An 18,473-nucleotide genomic window follows, 5' to 3' on the forward strand; every position below is an offset into this window, starting at 1 on the left:
AAAGCAATGCAATGATTATTGAAAATAACACAATAGGTTTCTGAAATAAGTGGTGGCAAAACGCTTCCATGGAATAGAACAGTTGTTAATTTTAAAAGAGAATGTACAACTTAAATAAAGCACTTCTCACTGTGCCTTTTTCTTCTTTCCAACAGCATACAGAAAATCTAATTACATGTGTCAGTAATAAAGGACATGTGGAGCAGCTGCTCATGCATTAGCATTCAGTCTAAATTCACCACCAGCAAAAGACATATTCTATGTTGCATGCTTCCTCTGAACCTTCTTTATCTCATTTAGGAACTCAGAAAGACAGAACCAGGTCTCGTGTTTATGGCAGTTACCGGCTACCTGACCTGCACCTTCCAACATTCCAGGACCTCATTTTTGAGCTCTTTGGATGCGTGGGTTTGGCTTGTCTCATCATAGCACATGTCTTTGCTATACAGATTTCCTAAGCCAAAGCCTATACATTCTTCCCAACTGCATAATTTTCCAATGCCACCGGTGTGTATTGCGTCTATGCGTCTGTGCCATTGTGCCATAACAGGAGACCCTCTTCATTACTGACTCCACAGGACAACTCTGATGTAACACAAGTTCCTGGCTGAAATGAGCAAACGGCAGAGAGGAAGCTGCACTGTATGGATTGTCATTTCACACACTTAACCATCACAGAAGCAATTAAGAGTCCGCAATGAGATGAAGAGCAAGCCTTTAAAATATGGGAGGAAACCCAAACAGACATTACATTTATGTAGGCACTACATTTACTCGTCACATCTTACCAACTAATGAAGCAGTGCAAAGCTGTTCAGTAAGTCAGTGGTGTGTTCAGAAGTGAGAGTCTTGGGACGTGCAGTCCGGCACCTCAGCCGTACAGAACCACTCTTTATATATTATTTAACTTTTGAGGCTCAGGCAGCTATGGTGACTCCCATTGGGTCACACAGTGCACCAGAACTGGTGAGGTAAACATGGAATATTAAGATTTAAATCTTAATAACTTGATCACTTCATTCAAACTCTGAACTAAATGAGAGTTCAAAGAAGGCATTGGAACACCTCCATTGTAATTGGGAATCCAAACAAGACACCACAGAGTCATAAAATAATTATTTTTAGTCACTGCTACAGAAGACTGCTTGATTCCTGGACAGACTGTGTTGTCAAATAAAAAAAATGAATAAAATTTTAGTTATTAAAACCAGGAAATAAGACAACAATGCATGATTTTTGAATCATTTCAGATATATTTGAATTTTCTGAAACAATAGAATAGAAATATACTTTCATAAACATTTCACAATTTTATTTTCTGACGTAAAGTTCATTTTGTTTAGCCTTATGAACCCTCACATCGGAACAGATATACAGCCTTATTCTAAAGCATTTTGATTATTATACTTCATTTTTATTTATTTATTTTTATCAGGAGCAATAGCACTGATGACTGCAAGAAAATTAATAAATGGATGAAGACCATTTGAATTTCAAAAATACATATAAAATCTTAAATAACACATCTGTTGAAAGGAACATTGTCTTTTGCCTAGATGAACTATTATCCTATTTTAGTTTAAAAAGCTTTCAAGATACTAAGCAAGTACATAAAGATACTACAATTTATTAATAGCAGACATGCATTAGGTAATAGAATGAAATGTACCTTTTGCAAATATCTCATTTCCTTTTTACTTCTTCGACAGTCTCCTTTTGGCTCTCGTGAAAAAAAAATATATTCTGCAAAATAAATGCTAATGAAATAAGTATTCCCCCCCCCCCCCCCCCCACTCAAATACTGACTACCTTACAATTAACTCAAGCCATATTGCAGACCTTTCCGAGTTACATTACTGCTCGAAAATGGACATATGTGAATTTGCAGCAGGAAGCCTCCGTTGCATTGCAGCAGAAAGGATTTTTAAAATGGAAACCCAAAAAGAATGAAAGGTTCCTAACTTTTTTTTTTCAGTCTGGTTGTCAATGCAGCTGAATGCTCCCAGCCTGACCCTGTACCGGCAAGCCAGTCCCAATGAGAGAAGAAGGGTGCAAAGTTTGTGCTTGGCTTCTGATGGTGAGCATAATGCTTAATGGATCCACCCCACAGTCCAAAAGGAATCAGGTTATGCATTGACCAAGGAAAGTCGTAGCCACAGTGGTCATCAATGGAGATCCAAACATTAAAGACCATAAAGCTCCAGGCAGTGAGGCAGTGACACTGAAAAAAAATCGGGTCTACTGTAGTCCAAAAGCCAACACAGATTAACTCCCACGCAGACAGGTACTGGGTCACAAGGCTGAAGGGTTCGTAAAATTCATGATGGATGGCATGGAAAGTGGTGTACAACCACTTGATTTTGTGGTGCAGCATATGCCACAGGTAGTACTGGAAGTCAAAAAGGATGGTGCATCCAAGGATGCCGAAAACAAACTCCAACAAGCTTGGTGCTTCTTTTGGCAAAGGAACCGGTGGCCTCCAGTACCACTGAGCTACCGTGGCAGGAAAAATAAAGACTAAATGGTTGTAGACAGTTAGTCCCAGAGTCTTCAGGATTTCATTCAACGTCACCTGCTTCTTCGAATGAATCTTGTATTGATTGATACCTGGGAGTATATACGCCAGTACATCCAGGATGGTGAAAAGGGTAACCAACAAAAAGTAAGTAGACACTGACAGTATGATCGGGAACAGAGGAGATCTAAGGGTGTCTTGAAAATTGGTGAGCAGGTAGTCCCAAAAGAGCTGCAGTACTGACTTTCCGGGAATGTAGCTTGTCATGTTTGCCATGTGAATGGCCTGGGAGTAACAGAACAGAAATTCCATTATGTGCTCAGTACAACGTAGGTACCAGTGATGGCTAGACGGAATTCTTAAAGCAAATCTTAAAAACCCGTCCCTCAGCAAGTCTTACTCTAGGCAACTGAAGCTGGATTAAGTGTCTTTTCTTAAAGGCTGATGAAGCGCCACCTCCCCACTGGCAGCTGCTTTATACCCTATTATTTCTAATGGGAAGGAAGCCAACTTAATTGGCAAATGTCTCTTGAGCAATGTTAAGTTCTCCACTAAAACGACAGATCAAGTTGCTTTGAGATGGCTATGGTTTTAGAAAGCAGAGCTGATGCAACAAAAGCTTTAACTTAGTAAAAAAAAAATTATCTCTTTTATGCCAAATTCAGAGGTAGCATTTGTGATTAAATATCATGTTGTGCTGCATTGCATTCTTTAGATCCGAGAAGGTTAATTTAAGCTGTGACTACTAATGCTAGGAAAGAACAAATTGAAATGTGTTATATAATTTAAAATAGCTCTATTTAAAAAAAAAAACATAAATAATCAAACTCTTGATCAGTCTTGCCATAATAAATATCATAAAAGTGCTTTACAAAGAAAGTAATAATGTAAACAACTGTATAACTTATTTACAAATGTATAACTTATTTTAAAAAGTCAGTTGAATTCTTAATAGCCTAAAGCAGATAATTATATTTATTACAACTCAAAGACTCAAACTCAGTTATATTATAAGTGCTACGTATGTTCAGAGAATAGCAGACAGCTCTGAGGCAGATCTGATTCAACCTGTAAATTCAGAACTGGCTGCTTTGTGAGATAAATGCAGTAACTCCATCCCTAGCCAAGGTTCTAAGTAGCTTAAAATTGTGGGGTAATGAATTATGGATGTGTGAAAATCAAAGTGTGGTCAATGCTGAAGATCTGCTTGAGAAAGGGGAACTAGTGGTCAAACACGTTAGATGACTCCTGTAGCATGAGGGCTTCAAAGTGACTGTTTTTTAGTCGTTGTTTCTTCCTTCCTTTAATCGGTTTCATCAAAACAAATGTGATAACTTTTAAGTTATTTTTAATCCTTTGTCCCCATGCTACTAATGGAAAGGACTGATACTGTCTCAGTTCATTGCATTTACTTGTCCAAATAAGGTTTCTCTAACTTTAACACATGAAAGCAACAACTTGTGTGTAGCCACAGCACTGGCCTCCAGCACCCTCCTGCTTACTACTTTTGTACAATATGGCAAAGAAAAAGAATGCCAGTGTCAAGCTGCAAGAATACTCCAAAACATTGGTGTTGCAACAGTGTTATATTGTGGAAAACACTTTGCTTTTCACACTGGCCCTAAACTTTAGGTTCTTTGCTATGAGGGAGCACAACTCCTAACTGTAGTAATAGATGGCGATTCAACTGGACAGGATTGGCAGCCACGGTGTGCCTGCTAGGCAGTTTGATTTTCAGCCTCTTCGGTATAACTTTGCTTGCTCATATAGTGCTGTTTCTCCAAAGACGTCACTATGCACAGACCCCTGACATTCAATTAATAATGAGCTCTTACTTCCCAGGCTAGAAAGCACGGGTAGTATAGCAGTGAATGCAAACTGTTCTTCTATTCAATATAATTTGAGTTTAATACCATAAGAAGAGGTATAAGTAGAAGTTCTACATACTGTAAAGTATACAACCTGGACTCCTGTAGCTGCCGAAGTTTTAAAATGAGCAGAGCCTCCCCCTGACTCACAGTAAATTATGTCTTCCTCAGATGGGAAAGAATAACCCCTCTCTAGGCTATCATCTGGTTTATGTCTCTTTTCTATTAGGCATTGTGGTATTGCGGGTCCACAGCTCCCATCAAAGGTCAGTTTTAAATAAATAATCACCGCGCTCACGGCTTAGCGAGGGGGTGTGGTGGTTGTGTGGCCGAAGCGGGTCTCAGCGGTTTGCGATGTGGCCGTTTCTCACCTAAGTGCACAGGTGAGAGACCGCCCGCATCCATGATTGTTCCTGGGGCTGCTAATTTGCCACAGCTGCCATGCCCTCTGGATAAAATAGAAGTGCGAGTTGGCTAGAGGGAGAAAAAAGAAAAAGAAAAGAAAGGAGAGAAACAACCAGAGGTTGCAGGAGAAAGCAGGAAGTAGGAGAGAGAGAGAAAGCCGGTGCGGGAGAGCGAGCGAGTGCAGGCTCGTATGCAGCTGTACGGGAAGCCTGGGTGTTGGGCCGACACCCGGGAGTAGTAGTAGTTGTCGCTCCCGCTGAGTGATCATGTAGCGGGAGTGACCAGTGATGAAAGGTGGATGACTCTCCACGTAAGGCCGCGGAAGGCAGCGGGAGTCAGGACTTGGGACATGGTGTCCCCAGCGTGAGAGCCCTGGTCGTTGGGGAATCCCAAGTCGCTGTTTGGAGGAGCCAGGAGTCGGTGAGGCAATCCTAACAGCAGGTCAGCTGCAGCTAGGGTGACTCCTCTATTGAGAAGCCCAGACGGGAGAAACAGGGGAGCCACCAGCAGTAGAAGAAGGATGCACCGGATTTTTAAAAGGACAGCTTTCTGCATTATTTTAACCTTGTTGTTTTTAAGAAGACTTTTTTCTAATAATTTTAACCTCCACGTTTTCACTACTGTTTTTATGGATTATTTATTTAAATGACTCTTTTTGAAGCACTGCACTTTATTTATTTGAACACTGTTTTGTTGTGTTGTTTATATAAAAGCACTTGACACTTTTGCACCATCCCCTTGCTATGTTGTTGCCTCACTGCTTAGCTCATCGGTAACATTACCGACAGTGTCGGGTTAAGGGCTCCCGGACAGCAGATGGGAGTATGCAGCATACCCGCATCATCACAGGCCTCCTTGTTATGCTTATTCTAAACTAGCCGTCCCCCGCGGCTCCACCTGTGACTAGTGAAACAGGACAGTGAGGAGGGCCCTGCCTGGCTCCCTACACCTGTCGTCACACTTCCCCCTCCCCTCGGATGAGTGTGAGTGTATCACTCCTGCAAGCAAACTATGATACTAAGTGTGATGAGAGAAGTCGCGAAATCAACCAGAATGTTCAAGCAAATTCTAGAAAAAAAACAGATGTAAATTCATTAAGTAGTTCTCTCGACGCTAGCTAAGCAGAAGTAAGATATGCCCCGAGGCTGGCTCGTGAGTGAGGAGGGCCCCACCCCACTCCCCTCGGTGTGCTGTGTCTTTCTCGGATTCGCGCAAATAAATTGGTACCACAACTGAACTATGATACTTAGCGCAATGAGCGAGGTTGCAGAATCAACCGGAATGTTCAAGCAAATTTTAGAAATAAAGCCGATCTTAAGTAGTTCTCTCGTGAAAAGTGAACAGACGGAGACACAGACATTGGATTTTATATATACAGAGATGATTGTTTATAAATGCTCAGTAAATGCTGTAATTAATATACAAATATGGCATTCAAACATCGCACTTTTCGTCAAATAGGAAACCAAACAATTGATTATTAAAAAAAACTTAAGACTGATAAAACAAACATCAATTCTTTAAACAAATTAAGCAATTCAAGTAATATCACTTCAGCTTTTCATTTTGTACAACAAAGTCCATTTAATCCCTGCATTGGACATTATCAGAAATTGGAATAATTCAGTTCCAAATTATTTTTAAATTTTGTGTTATTTCCAAAATTTTCATCCATATATCAATCAGTAAATGGCCCAAACGCGAGGGTTCGGTGCCCAAATCGATCCCTTGTGGCTATTGATGAGCAAACTCCACAATGTTCGCTTCACTTCGGAGAAATCTTGGAAGTGTTTGCAAATATCTCTGAACTTGTCGAAATGCATTGAAGTCAATGTGGAAGGACTAACTGAACTAGATTTGACTGGATTGTCATGGTGCAATCATCTTTAAAGTGTCCCTGAGGGCTAGCAAAATGTCTGCCAACTGTACTGGACTAATTACTGTGGCCAAAAAGGTGACCTGAGCTGTGTGGCAGCAATTCCAACCACTGCACCACTATGCCTCTGTGGGATCAAAAGAGAAAGAAAACAGTCAGAGACACACAATCATAGATTTCATCAAAACTAAAGCTGAAATGTAGAAATCATAGTCAAAAGTAAAAAATAAATTAGGTTATTTAAATTCAGAAAATTCAAAGTAGCGTGTCATGATTGAAGCCGCTGGCTCGTTCTATCTTTTGAAGTCACACTGAAGGCCCTCCAAACTGTCTGTGCTGATGCTTTACACTTTTTCTTCCATCAAAAAGATTGAAATGTGTTGTAAATAGTAATACATCTTTTGTTATTATTATTATTATTATTTCACAGAGTCTCCTGTGTTTGGCATCAGGCTCCTTCAAGCTTTGTTTTTTATCTCCACGTGGCTAGGCATTCATGCATAGGGTACGTGCCTCCTTCTCTTTTACTGACATGGAACTCGAACATCAACCTGCACATTTGGCGATAAGCAAAGATTACTAGCTATTTATGCTGCATATGTTTCACAAAAATAAATTCTGAGAACCTGCACTATTTACTTTTCTGTTCTACCACTAACTAAATCTCACAGAGTCTGTAATGCCCAGGGGTCGGCCCCATCCAATGTTGGCTGTTACATCTCTGGGGGATGTCGCACTTGCCTTGCAAAGCATTATGGGGCACTGAGGAAAAATTTGAATTATCAGTAAATAATTTGACACACAAGGACACATGCGGACATGGCAAATTTGCTGCAAATAACGCTTTGGTGAAATTTACTGATCAACACTACTGTCGCATACACATATCAAGTAGCAGAAGTAATCTACCCTGCTAGGGTCTCTTCAAAGCCCAAATAAGATCAAAGGTGCCAAAGGTAACTGAAAAATGGGAAGTTTTCCTTTTGAGAAACACACACACAGGGCTGTCACAATGGGCACTGGCTGGGGTCCCCAGGAGCATAGGGGGCAATGATGTTTCTGATGCTTATGTATGTTTCTGTTTTGCAATCAAAACAGGGGTCCCAGTACACTGCTTTGTTCAGGGGCCTATGATGCTGTTAAGACAGCCCTTTGAGGGGCCTTTGACTCCAGTTTTCAATCCTTCCCATCAGGGAGCCTTCATTCTAAGGTTGCTTCTGGCTCCTGGCTCAGTCACTCTGGCATTGACTGAAAAGCGCCATTCACATGTTAGCAGAACGGTGTTGGTAACAAACTGGAAATGCAACATTTTTCAGTGATAAAGCAAAGGTTCTCTTTTCATCAGCAGTAAACACTGCACTCTGTTTCCACTGATGGAGCCTGTTTAACATGGTGAAGTTTGAGCAGCAAGTCATTTTAGCAGAAGCACTCCTAGTGCCAGGGCCGGACTGGGAAGCTTATTCAGGCCAGGAATCCCAAGTCTAACCCTAGCCACACAATATACATCAGTTTTCTTGTACAGGCACAGACTCAAAAAACCAACAAACACCATTTCGTCTTCAAATTTTTTTATAAAATGAAGAGAGAGTAGATTCAGCTTTTATATATACATTTCACTCTTAAATATTAGTCTCAAGACAACCTCTAATAACGTGTGGAACAACACTTCATAAACAAATACACCATGTAGTTCTATAATATTTATATCAAAACAAATGTACAAAAAGCACTGAACCACAAAAAGTAGTTGTCAGTGGAATCCCCAATGCAGAGATCATGTCTGCAGTTTCAAATGTGAGTCTGGAATCTCCACAGCCGACCCTCTGTCAGTGTCTGGATGGTAATGCTAAATACTCTTCCACAAAGTTTGAAGTGTTGGTCAAAAAAGACCACTTTGAATTTCTTCAAAAGACAAAAGACTCAAAAATGTCTCAGTACCACAGAATTCTGCCAAGCTTTTTTTAAAGAATGCACTTAGTAAACAAAAAACTATGAAACATTTTGTGTACCTTATTCAGTCCCTGTCTCATCCCAGCGCTGAGGTATAACTGTCAGAGTGCGAGAAAAAAAATATTAAAATAAAGTAAAAACAAGACACGTTCATTAACAAAGTTATCACGAAATAAAGAACAACAGGTACATTTAAAAATACCACTCACATACATATTTCATTAATAAAAAAATAAAGTAAAACATTTTGTGTAGCATATTCAGTCACTCTGAGGGAAAAAGTATAAAAAAAAACCTTAAAAATGTGACCATATGCTACACTTTATGAAAATTTGAAACAAAAATAAAACAAAATAAATACACAGTAACAAATTCCAAAACCCATACAACATCCAAATATAATTCAAAGTATATTATAAACTTTTAAACAATCTTCATACATAACTTTAATCACAAAAGCACCCGACTTACGCACCTGTCATCATAGCACTCCTGTTTAACTGTCAGAGCGCGAGACGCAAGCAAAGTCAAAACAAGGAACCATTCGACCAGAAACCAGAAAAGAAACCCTCCAATGTTAAACCGAAAGGATTTGTGCTCACCACAGAGCAATAACGCCGGCTCGTTTTCCAGTATAATAACATTATATAATTTCACCATTAGTTTATTTCACTGGTTGCTCTGAATGCCAGGCCAGGCCAGGCCACTGGAAAAGCTTGTGCTGATTGTAAACGACAGTCCGGCTCTGCCTTGTGCTATTCAACCAACAACTTAGACTTTAGAGGCCTGCCAAACAGGAATGAGGCATGGAGAAGGATTGCTATTGAACTTAATATATCAGGCAAACATTTTTGTTTCCAGAAAAGCTAATATATTAATTGCCAACCTAGTCTGCTGGGACACTCCTACAGGGACATCTTATAAAAGCTTCCTCTTTGTTCTTGTACCAGTCAGTCTTCAGTAGCTGGTAAAGGACTTGGTCTTTAAGCAAGCTTCCTAGCTTCCTGTTCTCTTACCATGCACCACTGCCCACTACTTGTGACTGGGTGGGAGAAAGATGGTCTCGTTCCAGCCGTCATGCTTCAATGGTCTCCCAGAGAGAGACTCAGTGCTGCCTCTTGTCTGCCAGAAGGTCTTTCTTTTTCTCTCTACACAGAGGTTCAGACTACCCCAGCACCTGATCCTTACTACAGAGCATGAACCAACTTAGATACACAACAGGAGCCTAGTTTAGCCTTATTATACCTGGTTTCTCGTGCTATAGAAAAGGTGGCATAAATTTCTCCAGTGTGAGTGCAAGAGTGAATGAGTGTGATGGACAGAATTTTGTGACTATGATGAAATAAAGGCATGCGTAGAACATAGCTGGATTCTTTGAATTTAAAGTCTAGAGACTACTGGTTAGACAAATGGTTCGGAAAATAGAATAAGTAAATACAGTACAATAGAGCAGCATGACGTCTAACAAATGTGCTTATTTACTGCTAAAACATTAACAGACACACTAACACCTAAAATGAAGATTAACAAAATGTCTGATTTGCACTTGTACATAAATAATATAAGCAGAATTTGTTTGTGTGAAATACACCATAAAGGACCATTGTAAATATCTAAAAAAAAAAGTATTGTAGATTCAGTAGTTCCCCTCTACATTGTTCTAAAACGAGAATATAATAATTGCCACTATTCTGAATCAAGTCGAATTATTAATTAGAGATATGGAAGCTGTTCTGCTGGCAATCATTGGCAGCAGCAGCAGCTTAATTTTTAATTACAGGATTAGGCACTTAAATTGGGCACATAGCCTAAGCACATTCATAAAACAGAAGAATCTATAATTGTTTTCAAAAAATAGTAAACAGATGAAGCGATACAGGGTAACCAGACATTCATTTTTTTCCCCTGGTGAGCTCCTCTTCTAGAGATCTACAAAGCTGTTTGGCTGGCATTTATAATATCCCTGCAATCTTATTGCATTTTGTCTTGATCATTACCTAAAACTGTGTGAACAAAGAGCAGATGTACAGAATTTGTCCAATCCATGTATGACATGTCTGTGTTTTGAAAGCACACCCAGCATAACTTGCATGCAGTGCGGTTTCTTTAAAGAAAAGCAGTTTTACTCAAGTGACAGTTACTGTTCAACACCAACTTATGAGTTCAAAGCTTGCCCAAAGAAGAACAGTATACATCTACAGACAAGCAATAATAAAAATAATAATAATAAATTGAACACCCATGTTTTCAACTACAATGAGACTTGTAGGAAGCCAAATGTGCGATCAGGAGTGCTGGTATGTGCAACATAAAATCCACATTCACTCTGAAGAGCACAAAAAGGATATGAAACGAGAGCTTTTAGAACATTAGAACAATCTCGATGAGAACAGTCCATTCAGTCCAACAAATCTCATCAGTCCTATCCATTTAATTCTAAAGTAACATCAAGTCAAGTTTTGAAGGTCCTTAAAGTCCTCCTGTCTACCACACTGCTTGGTAGCTTATTCCATGCTTCTTTGGTTCTCTGTGTAAAGAAAAACTTTGTAATGTTTCTGTGAAATTTACTCTTATTAAGTTTCCAACGGTGTCAACGTGTTCTTGATGGGCTTCTACCAGGTATGCATGTGGTGGTCTCCATTTCTACTTCAGATGTTAGGACATGAGTGCACAAAATAAAATTACTAATTTTAAAATAGTTTTTCTTTTTCATCATGGAAGATAAATAGTAAACCTGCAAATTCTTAAAAAGTTTAATGAGTGGTTGAATATAAATTAAGATATTTAAAATGATTTAATTGTTTGCTTAGAAAAATTAATAGATTCGTTGTATATAAAGGCATATGCCATATGATTACTGTAATATCACGGTCCTCTTCATTGAAACAAACAAATCAGGTCACTCTTATAGATAGACACAAAGGCCAGCTTTGGCATGCATGCTGCTATGACACACATTTAAAATACAAGTTTGTCACCAGGCAAGATGTAAGCCAGTCCCAGCACAGAGGAACGTGTTGTTAACCCTTAACACTTGTAAAAAAAAGTTCATACACATACGAAGGAAAGACAAAATTAAAAAAAGACAGTAGTTCAACAGTAATCACGATCTTGCACATGCCGCACAAGCTGCTCAGCATATACACAATGCCTACAAAAAAACACAAAACAAGCATCACAGATACTCACATGCATTTACAGTGAAAACAGTATTGATTTTAACAGTGATGATAAATTATAATAGTAAAATAACATTCACACATAAATATGTTGTCACATATTTCATGTGCATCTGGGGATGGCTTTCCTGGGTCTAGTGAGGGCATCCCGGCAAGTAAGGTACATGGTTTATTACCAGGATGAGAGGCCCAAGAGGAACGACTGATGGATTGGCCGTCTGGATGAAAAGATAACTTTGTGCCCAACTGGTATAAATTAATGGATGGTTCTTATCCCACAAAGCAAATAAATTCTTAAATAATTCATCCCAGAAAACAAAGCCAGATGAAGCCAGATGAAGTCAGTTCTCACCAACAAAAACCACTGCGCTTTCTCTACATCCAGCATCTTTTCTGTCTTCTCCGAGGTGGGCAAATTGGAGCATGAGAGAGGTAAGCAGAAGTGGAGACATTTTCTGTCCACTCAGGACACGTTTCATCAGCCTTTCGACAACAAGTCGAATGTTAAGAAGTGTTTGGCAATCATAACAAAGAAAAGAATGGGATTTATTGACAATGAGCAGCAAAAAAGAAAACTACGATAAGATAGTAAGTAATTATGCACTCAAATTATATACAGGTGTTAAAGCTAAAAAAGCTCCTTTTGTACCAATTTATACATTATAATTTTATATTGTGTTCATAATAATAAATGAACGCTTTGAAATCACTTTTTTTTTTTTTTTTTGTCCAATGTGTCCTGATTCACTGAAATGTGAAATCTTCCATATATGACATACCGTTTGACTCGTCTTGATGTCTAGTTTTGTAAAAAGCGGAGCTTTTTGGGATTTTAGCTGTCTAGACCCAAAAATAATTTCATTTTCAAACCATTTTTGGATCATATTTTGTGAAAGAAATATATACCCTTATGAGTAAACCAATAGGTGTCCTCAGCAAAAACGAAGAACTTGAAGTTGTGCACAGCACATCAACCGACCCTAGGGGTTTACACAAAGGGTCAAAGTTACTTCTCTTCATAAAATTTCAAAAAAATGGATTGGTAATATAGACTATGTGGAGAGTCATGTTATGCTGTTTCAAGGTTTGTTGATCACGAATATGGTAATATTTTTGATATTTGATTCTTTATCGGTGGTCCTAGACCTACAAAACCCACTCCCTGAAGGTTAAAAATGACAAATTTCAAATAAAAGCATGTGGGGTATCATTTAACTATTTCAAGGTCAGTGATTACGAATATGATGTTATTTTTGAATGTTTTCGATTACAATCAAGAATATTTAGACTGTAAACAATTCAACTGAAGTACACATTTTAATATTTCAAATATCTTATGCCACTCTTCCTAATTATTATGTACTCATACCTCAATAAGTAAATCATTGCATTTCATATGAACAACCCAAATTACAGCAGCTTATGCTATTTTTGAAGTAGACTTCAATTAGTTCAGGTAACTGAATGCTAAATTGGAACAAACTAGTTGCTTTACTATAAAAGATTCTGATTAATAAGGATTATTTACATTTACGTTTTATGCATTTTCTATAGAACAAATAAAATGGATGACTGTAAAGAAATGAAAAAACATCTCAGATAATATATTACAAAAATATCTCTTGAAAAGAACATTGTTGTTCACTTAATTAAGACCAAAAACACATTCCTGTTAATTTAAAAGCTTGTTTAGAAAGCAGACAAGTTCTTAAATAAACACTACAATTTAATAATAGCAGACATGTATTATGTAATATAATGAAATGTACCATTTTATTATTATTTAATTTCCTTTTCACCTCTTCCGCGGTGTCCATTTGACTCTGGAGGAAGTCATTTTCTGTCAAATGCACACTAATGAAATAAACATTTCCTTTTGCAAACATTCGCTACCATACAATTAAAGAACAAGAGCTAAAAGAGCGCTGTATCACTCAGAAGGAGAAGTATGTGAATTGATATCAGAAAGCTTATTATATTGCAGCAGAAAAGATTTTTAAAATGGAAATTGCAATGACCATTTTTCTCCAGTTTGCTTATCAAGATGCTGCAAGGCCGACCTTGTGCCAGTATGCAAATCCCAATAAGACAAGAAAGGTGCAAAGTTTGTACTTGGCTTCTGATGGTAAGCATAGTGCCTCATGGTTCCACCTCTCATACCAAATGGAATCAGATTACGTATTTACCAGAGAAAGTCGTAGACACAGTGGTTATTGAAGGGGCTCCAAACACTGAAGACCATAAAACTCCATGCAGTGAGGCAGTGATACTGTAAAAGAGTTGGGCCTGTTGTAGTCCAAAAGTCAATACAGACGGGTCCTAGTCACAAAGATGAAAATTGAACAAAAGTCCACTGTGAATGGCATAGAAAGTGACTTATAGCCATTTTATTTTGTGGTGCAACATACTGTATGTCTCAGAGAGTACTGGAATTCTCAAAGCATGTTTCATCCAACCTGCGGTGGGCTTGCGCCCTGCCCAGGGATTTGTTCCTGCCTTGCGCCCTGTGTTGGCTGGGATTGGCTCCAGCAGTCCCCTGTGCCCCTGTAGCTAGGATATAGCGGGTTGGAGAATGACTGATTGACTGACTGACTGTTTCTTCCAAGGATCTCAGAACAACAAGTGGTGCTTCTTGAGATAGAGAAGTTCATTGACTCCAGTGCCACTGGCTCACTGCACTTGGACAAATTGTGGATGAAATGGTTATAGAAGGTTAGCCCAAGGGTTCTCTACATTTGTTTTTTGCAAGCAAATTGCTTCTTTGCATGAATCTTACAGTGGCTGATGCCGTTCATTGCTAATACATCCAAGGATGGTGAAACATGTAATCAACAAAATATAAGTAGACACCGAAAGTATATAACCCCAGATAAGAAAAAGTTGGAACGGTATGGAAAATTCATAATAAAAAAAGAAAAGGCACAGTGAGTCTTAAATTTACTTTGACTTTTAATGTCATTTCAGACTGTATGAACCCAAGATTTTTCATGTTTTGTCTGGTCAACTTCATTTCGTTTGTTAATATACTATACATCCATTTGTGAATTTCAGGCCTGCAACACAAAAACGTTGGGACAGGTAGCAAATGAGGGCCAGCAATGAGGTAAAATAATTAAATAATGATGAAATCACCGGGTGATTGTAATCATGATTTGGTAGCCATGAAAGTGTGAGTCTTACAGAAGCAAAGATGGGCAGGGCACCTCCAGTTTGCCAACAAATGCGTTAGAAAATTATTGAAATGTTTAAAAACAATGTTCCTCAAAGAAAGATTGGAAGGGATTTCAATATCTCACCCTCTACAATGCATAATATAATTATGAAGGAATCTGGAGAAATTTTAGTGCAATAAGGTCAAGGGCGCAAGCCTAAGCTGAACTCTGATCTCTCAGAGAGCACTGCATCAAGAACCATCACCCATCAATAGCAGATATAATCACATGGGCAAGGAATTACTTTTGCAGACCTTTGTCAAACACTACAATATGGAGTTACATTCACAAATGCCACTTAAAACTTTACTGTACAAAAAAGAAGCCTTATGTTAGCCATTTTTCAGAAGCAATGTCGACTTCTCTAGGCTTGGAGGCATCTGCGATGGACCATCACACAGTGGAAAAGTGCATTGTGGGCAGACAAATCAGTATTCCAGATCTTTTTTGGAAGACACCGTGTTCTCCGGAGCAAAGATGAAAAGGACCATCCAGACTTTTATCAGCAGCGTCTGTCGTGGTATGGGGTTGCGTCAGTGTACTTGACAAAGATAATTTATACTTCTGTGATGGCAGCATTAATGCAGAAAAATACAGTGAGAGTTTAGAGCAACATATGCTGCCTTCTAGACAAAATCTTTTCCAGTGGTGTCCATGCATTTTTCAACAAGACAATGCAAAACCACATTCTGCATACATTACAAAGGCATGGCTGTGGATGAAGAGGGTATGGATACTGGTCTGGCCTGCCTGCAGTCCTGACCTGTCCCCATTGGAGAATGCATGGAGAATTTTGAAACGAAAAATGTGACAACAACGACCCCATACAGTCGCATATTTCAAGACATGTTTGCAGGAAGAATGGGACAAAATAACAGCAGAAACACATTATTGTTTTGTAGAAGGTCAGTGGAATTGTGAGGATGCAGGGAGTAGAGCTGGCGAAGGTGGAGGAGTTTAAATACTTGGGATCAACAGTACAGAGTAACAGGGATTGTGGAAGAGAGGTGAAAAATAGAGAGTGCAGGCAGGGAGGAATGGGTGGAGAAGAGTGTCAGGAGAGATTTGTGACAAATGGGTATCAGCAAGAGTGAAAGGGAAGGTCTATAGGATGGTAGTGAGACCAGCTATGGTATATGGGTTGGAGACGATGGCACTGACCTGAAAGCAGAAGACAGAGCTGGAGGTGGCAGAGTTAAAGATGTTAAGATTTGCATTGGGTGTGACGAGGATGGATAGGATTAGAAATGAGGACGAGGGTCAGCTCAAAGTCAGAGTGGCAAGATTGCGTTGGTTTGGACATGTGCAGAGGAGAGATGCTGGGTATATTGGGAAAAGGATGTTAAAGATAGAGCTGCCAGGCAAGAAGAAAAGAGGACGGTCTAAGAGAAGGTTCGTGGATGTGGTGAGAGAAGACATGCAGATGATGGTTGTGACAGAGCAAGATGTATAGAACAGGAAGATATGGAAAAAGATGATCTGCTGAGGCAACCCCTAATGGGGAGCAGCCAAAAGAAGAAGAAGAAGAAGATCCTCAATGCCAAAACATCTTTTAAGTGTTGTGAGAAGGAATGGCAACATTACAAAGTGGTGAAAGCTTTACCGTCACAATTCTTTATCGAATGTGTTGCAAGCCTGAAATGCAGGAATGGATGTATATTAACAAACAAAATGAAGTTGACCAGACAAAACATGAAAGATCTTGGGTTCATACTGTCTGCAATGAAATAAAAGTCAAAGTAAATTTAAGAATAGCTGTGTTTTTTTTTCTTACAATCCCAATGTTTTCTGATTTGGGATTGTAGATTGGGAAAAGAGGGAAACTTAGGGTGTCTTAAAAATTGGTCAGCAGGTAGTCCGAAATGAGCTGCAGCACTGACTCACCAGGTAGGCGGCTTGGTGTGTTCGCCACCTTAATGCCATTTGACTAACAAGGCCAAAGTTTACTCAGTTCAACAATAATACTGTAAGTTAGAAACAAGCAGCTAACATTGGTCAAACCTTACACTCAATTCATTTTTACAGAATGGTAGGCAAACTAAATGTCAAAATCCTGCATTTCGATGTTAAAGCAACAACTGAATTCATGGTGAGGAAGCCATGATATTAGAAAGCAGATCTGATGCATTATCTGAATTATAGCTTAAAAAATCAAATGCAGTATTTCATTACCAACAATTCAAATGAAATATTGTTCCTCTATATATTGCTTTGCATTTAAACAGGTCTTTAAAATGTATAGAAAATGTTTCTTTAAATATTTTATTTAACTTTAACTACCATACTCTCTTTTAAATTAGGAATCATTTCATCAAACTTTAATATATACATTGGCTTCAGAAAGAATTGAGCCCTCATCACTTCACTTTATGGTATTGAAGATTTCATTTTAAATGGATACATTTGCCAGTTTTGCCCATCAGTCTACACTTACAAAACCCATAATGACAAAGTGAAGACATGTTTTCAGAAAAGTCTGAAAATGTATTAAAAATCAAAAGCTGAAATTTCTCACTTATATAAAAATTCAGACCCTTTACTGTGACCCTGCAGATTGTTCTGTTTGCTTTAATTCTCCTTGAGATGTACTGAGAGCTCAATTTGTGACAGCCTGAAGTGACTGGGCATCATTTAGAAAGGCACAAACCTGTCAGCGCAGAAATCCAAGCCATGAAATCCAAGGAGCTCTCTTTAGACCTCTGCAATAAAATGGTGGTAAGGTGTAACTCCAGCAAAGATATAAAAGCAACTTGAAAGCTTTGAGTGTTCCCAGGAGCACAGTTGCTTCAATAATTGTGAAACTGAAGAGCTTTGGAACCACTGGGACTCTTCGTAGAGTTAGTCATCCAGACAAACTGAGTAACCACACAAGAAAGGCTGTAGTCAGGGAGGTGAACAAGAACGCCATGGCAACTATAACAGAACTTCATAAATCCTCTGCTGAGATGATAGAACATGTTGGAAGAACAATCATCTCAGCAACACTCCATCAACAAGGTTTTTTAGGGTAGTGTGACTAGATGGGAGCCCAATAAAATGAAAAATATGACAATGACGACCCCATACAGTCACACACTTTAAGATGTGTTTGCAGGAAGCATAGGACAAAATAAGACCAGAAACGCTTTATTGCTTGGTAGAAGGTCAGTGGAATGGTGAGGATGCATGGAGTAGAGTTGGCAAAGGTAGAGGAGTTTAAATACAGAGTAAGGAACTGAAGGAATTTCAAGGGCTCAAAATGCATAAGAAAAAATGAGGATACACTGGGCTGATGAGACAAAACCTAAACTCTTTGGGGAGAACTCCAAGCACTGTGTCTGGTGAAGAACAGGTGCTGCTCATCACCTTCCTGATACCATCTCAACAGTGATGCATAGTGGTAGCAGCGTCAAGCAATGGGGATGCCATTCAGTGCCAGGGATCAGGGAAACTGATCAGAATTGATTAAGGGGTGAGTGCTGCCAAATA

General features: G+C 38.9%; 1 protein-coding gene across 1 annotated transcript; it reads right to left on the reverse strand.

Annotated features, from left to right (window-relative positions):
- Positions 1–1,233: 1,233 nt before the first annotated feature.
- ch25hl2 (cholesterol 25-hydroxylase like 2) lies at positions 1,234–2,978 on the reverse strand. The gene has a single exon (XM_028806014.2). The coding sequence runs from the start codon at positions 2,825–2,827 to the stop codon at positions 1,958–1,960; it is 870 nt and encodes a 289-aa protein (XP_028661847.1). The 5' UTR covers positions 2,828–2,978; the 3' UTR covers positions 1,234–1,957.
- Between the last annotated feature and the right edge of the window lie 15,495 nt (positions 2,979–18,473).

Source organism: Erpetoichthys calabaricus, chromosome 7 (assembly GCF_900747795.2).
Source record: "Erpetoichthys calabaricus chromosome 7, fErpCal1.3, whole genome shotgun sequence".
In the NCBI taxonomy this organism is placed as follows: domain Eukaryota; kingdom Metazoa; phylum Chordata; class Cladistia; order Polypteriformes; family Polypteridae; genus Erpetoichthys; species Erpetoichthys calabaricus.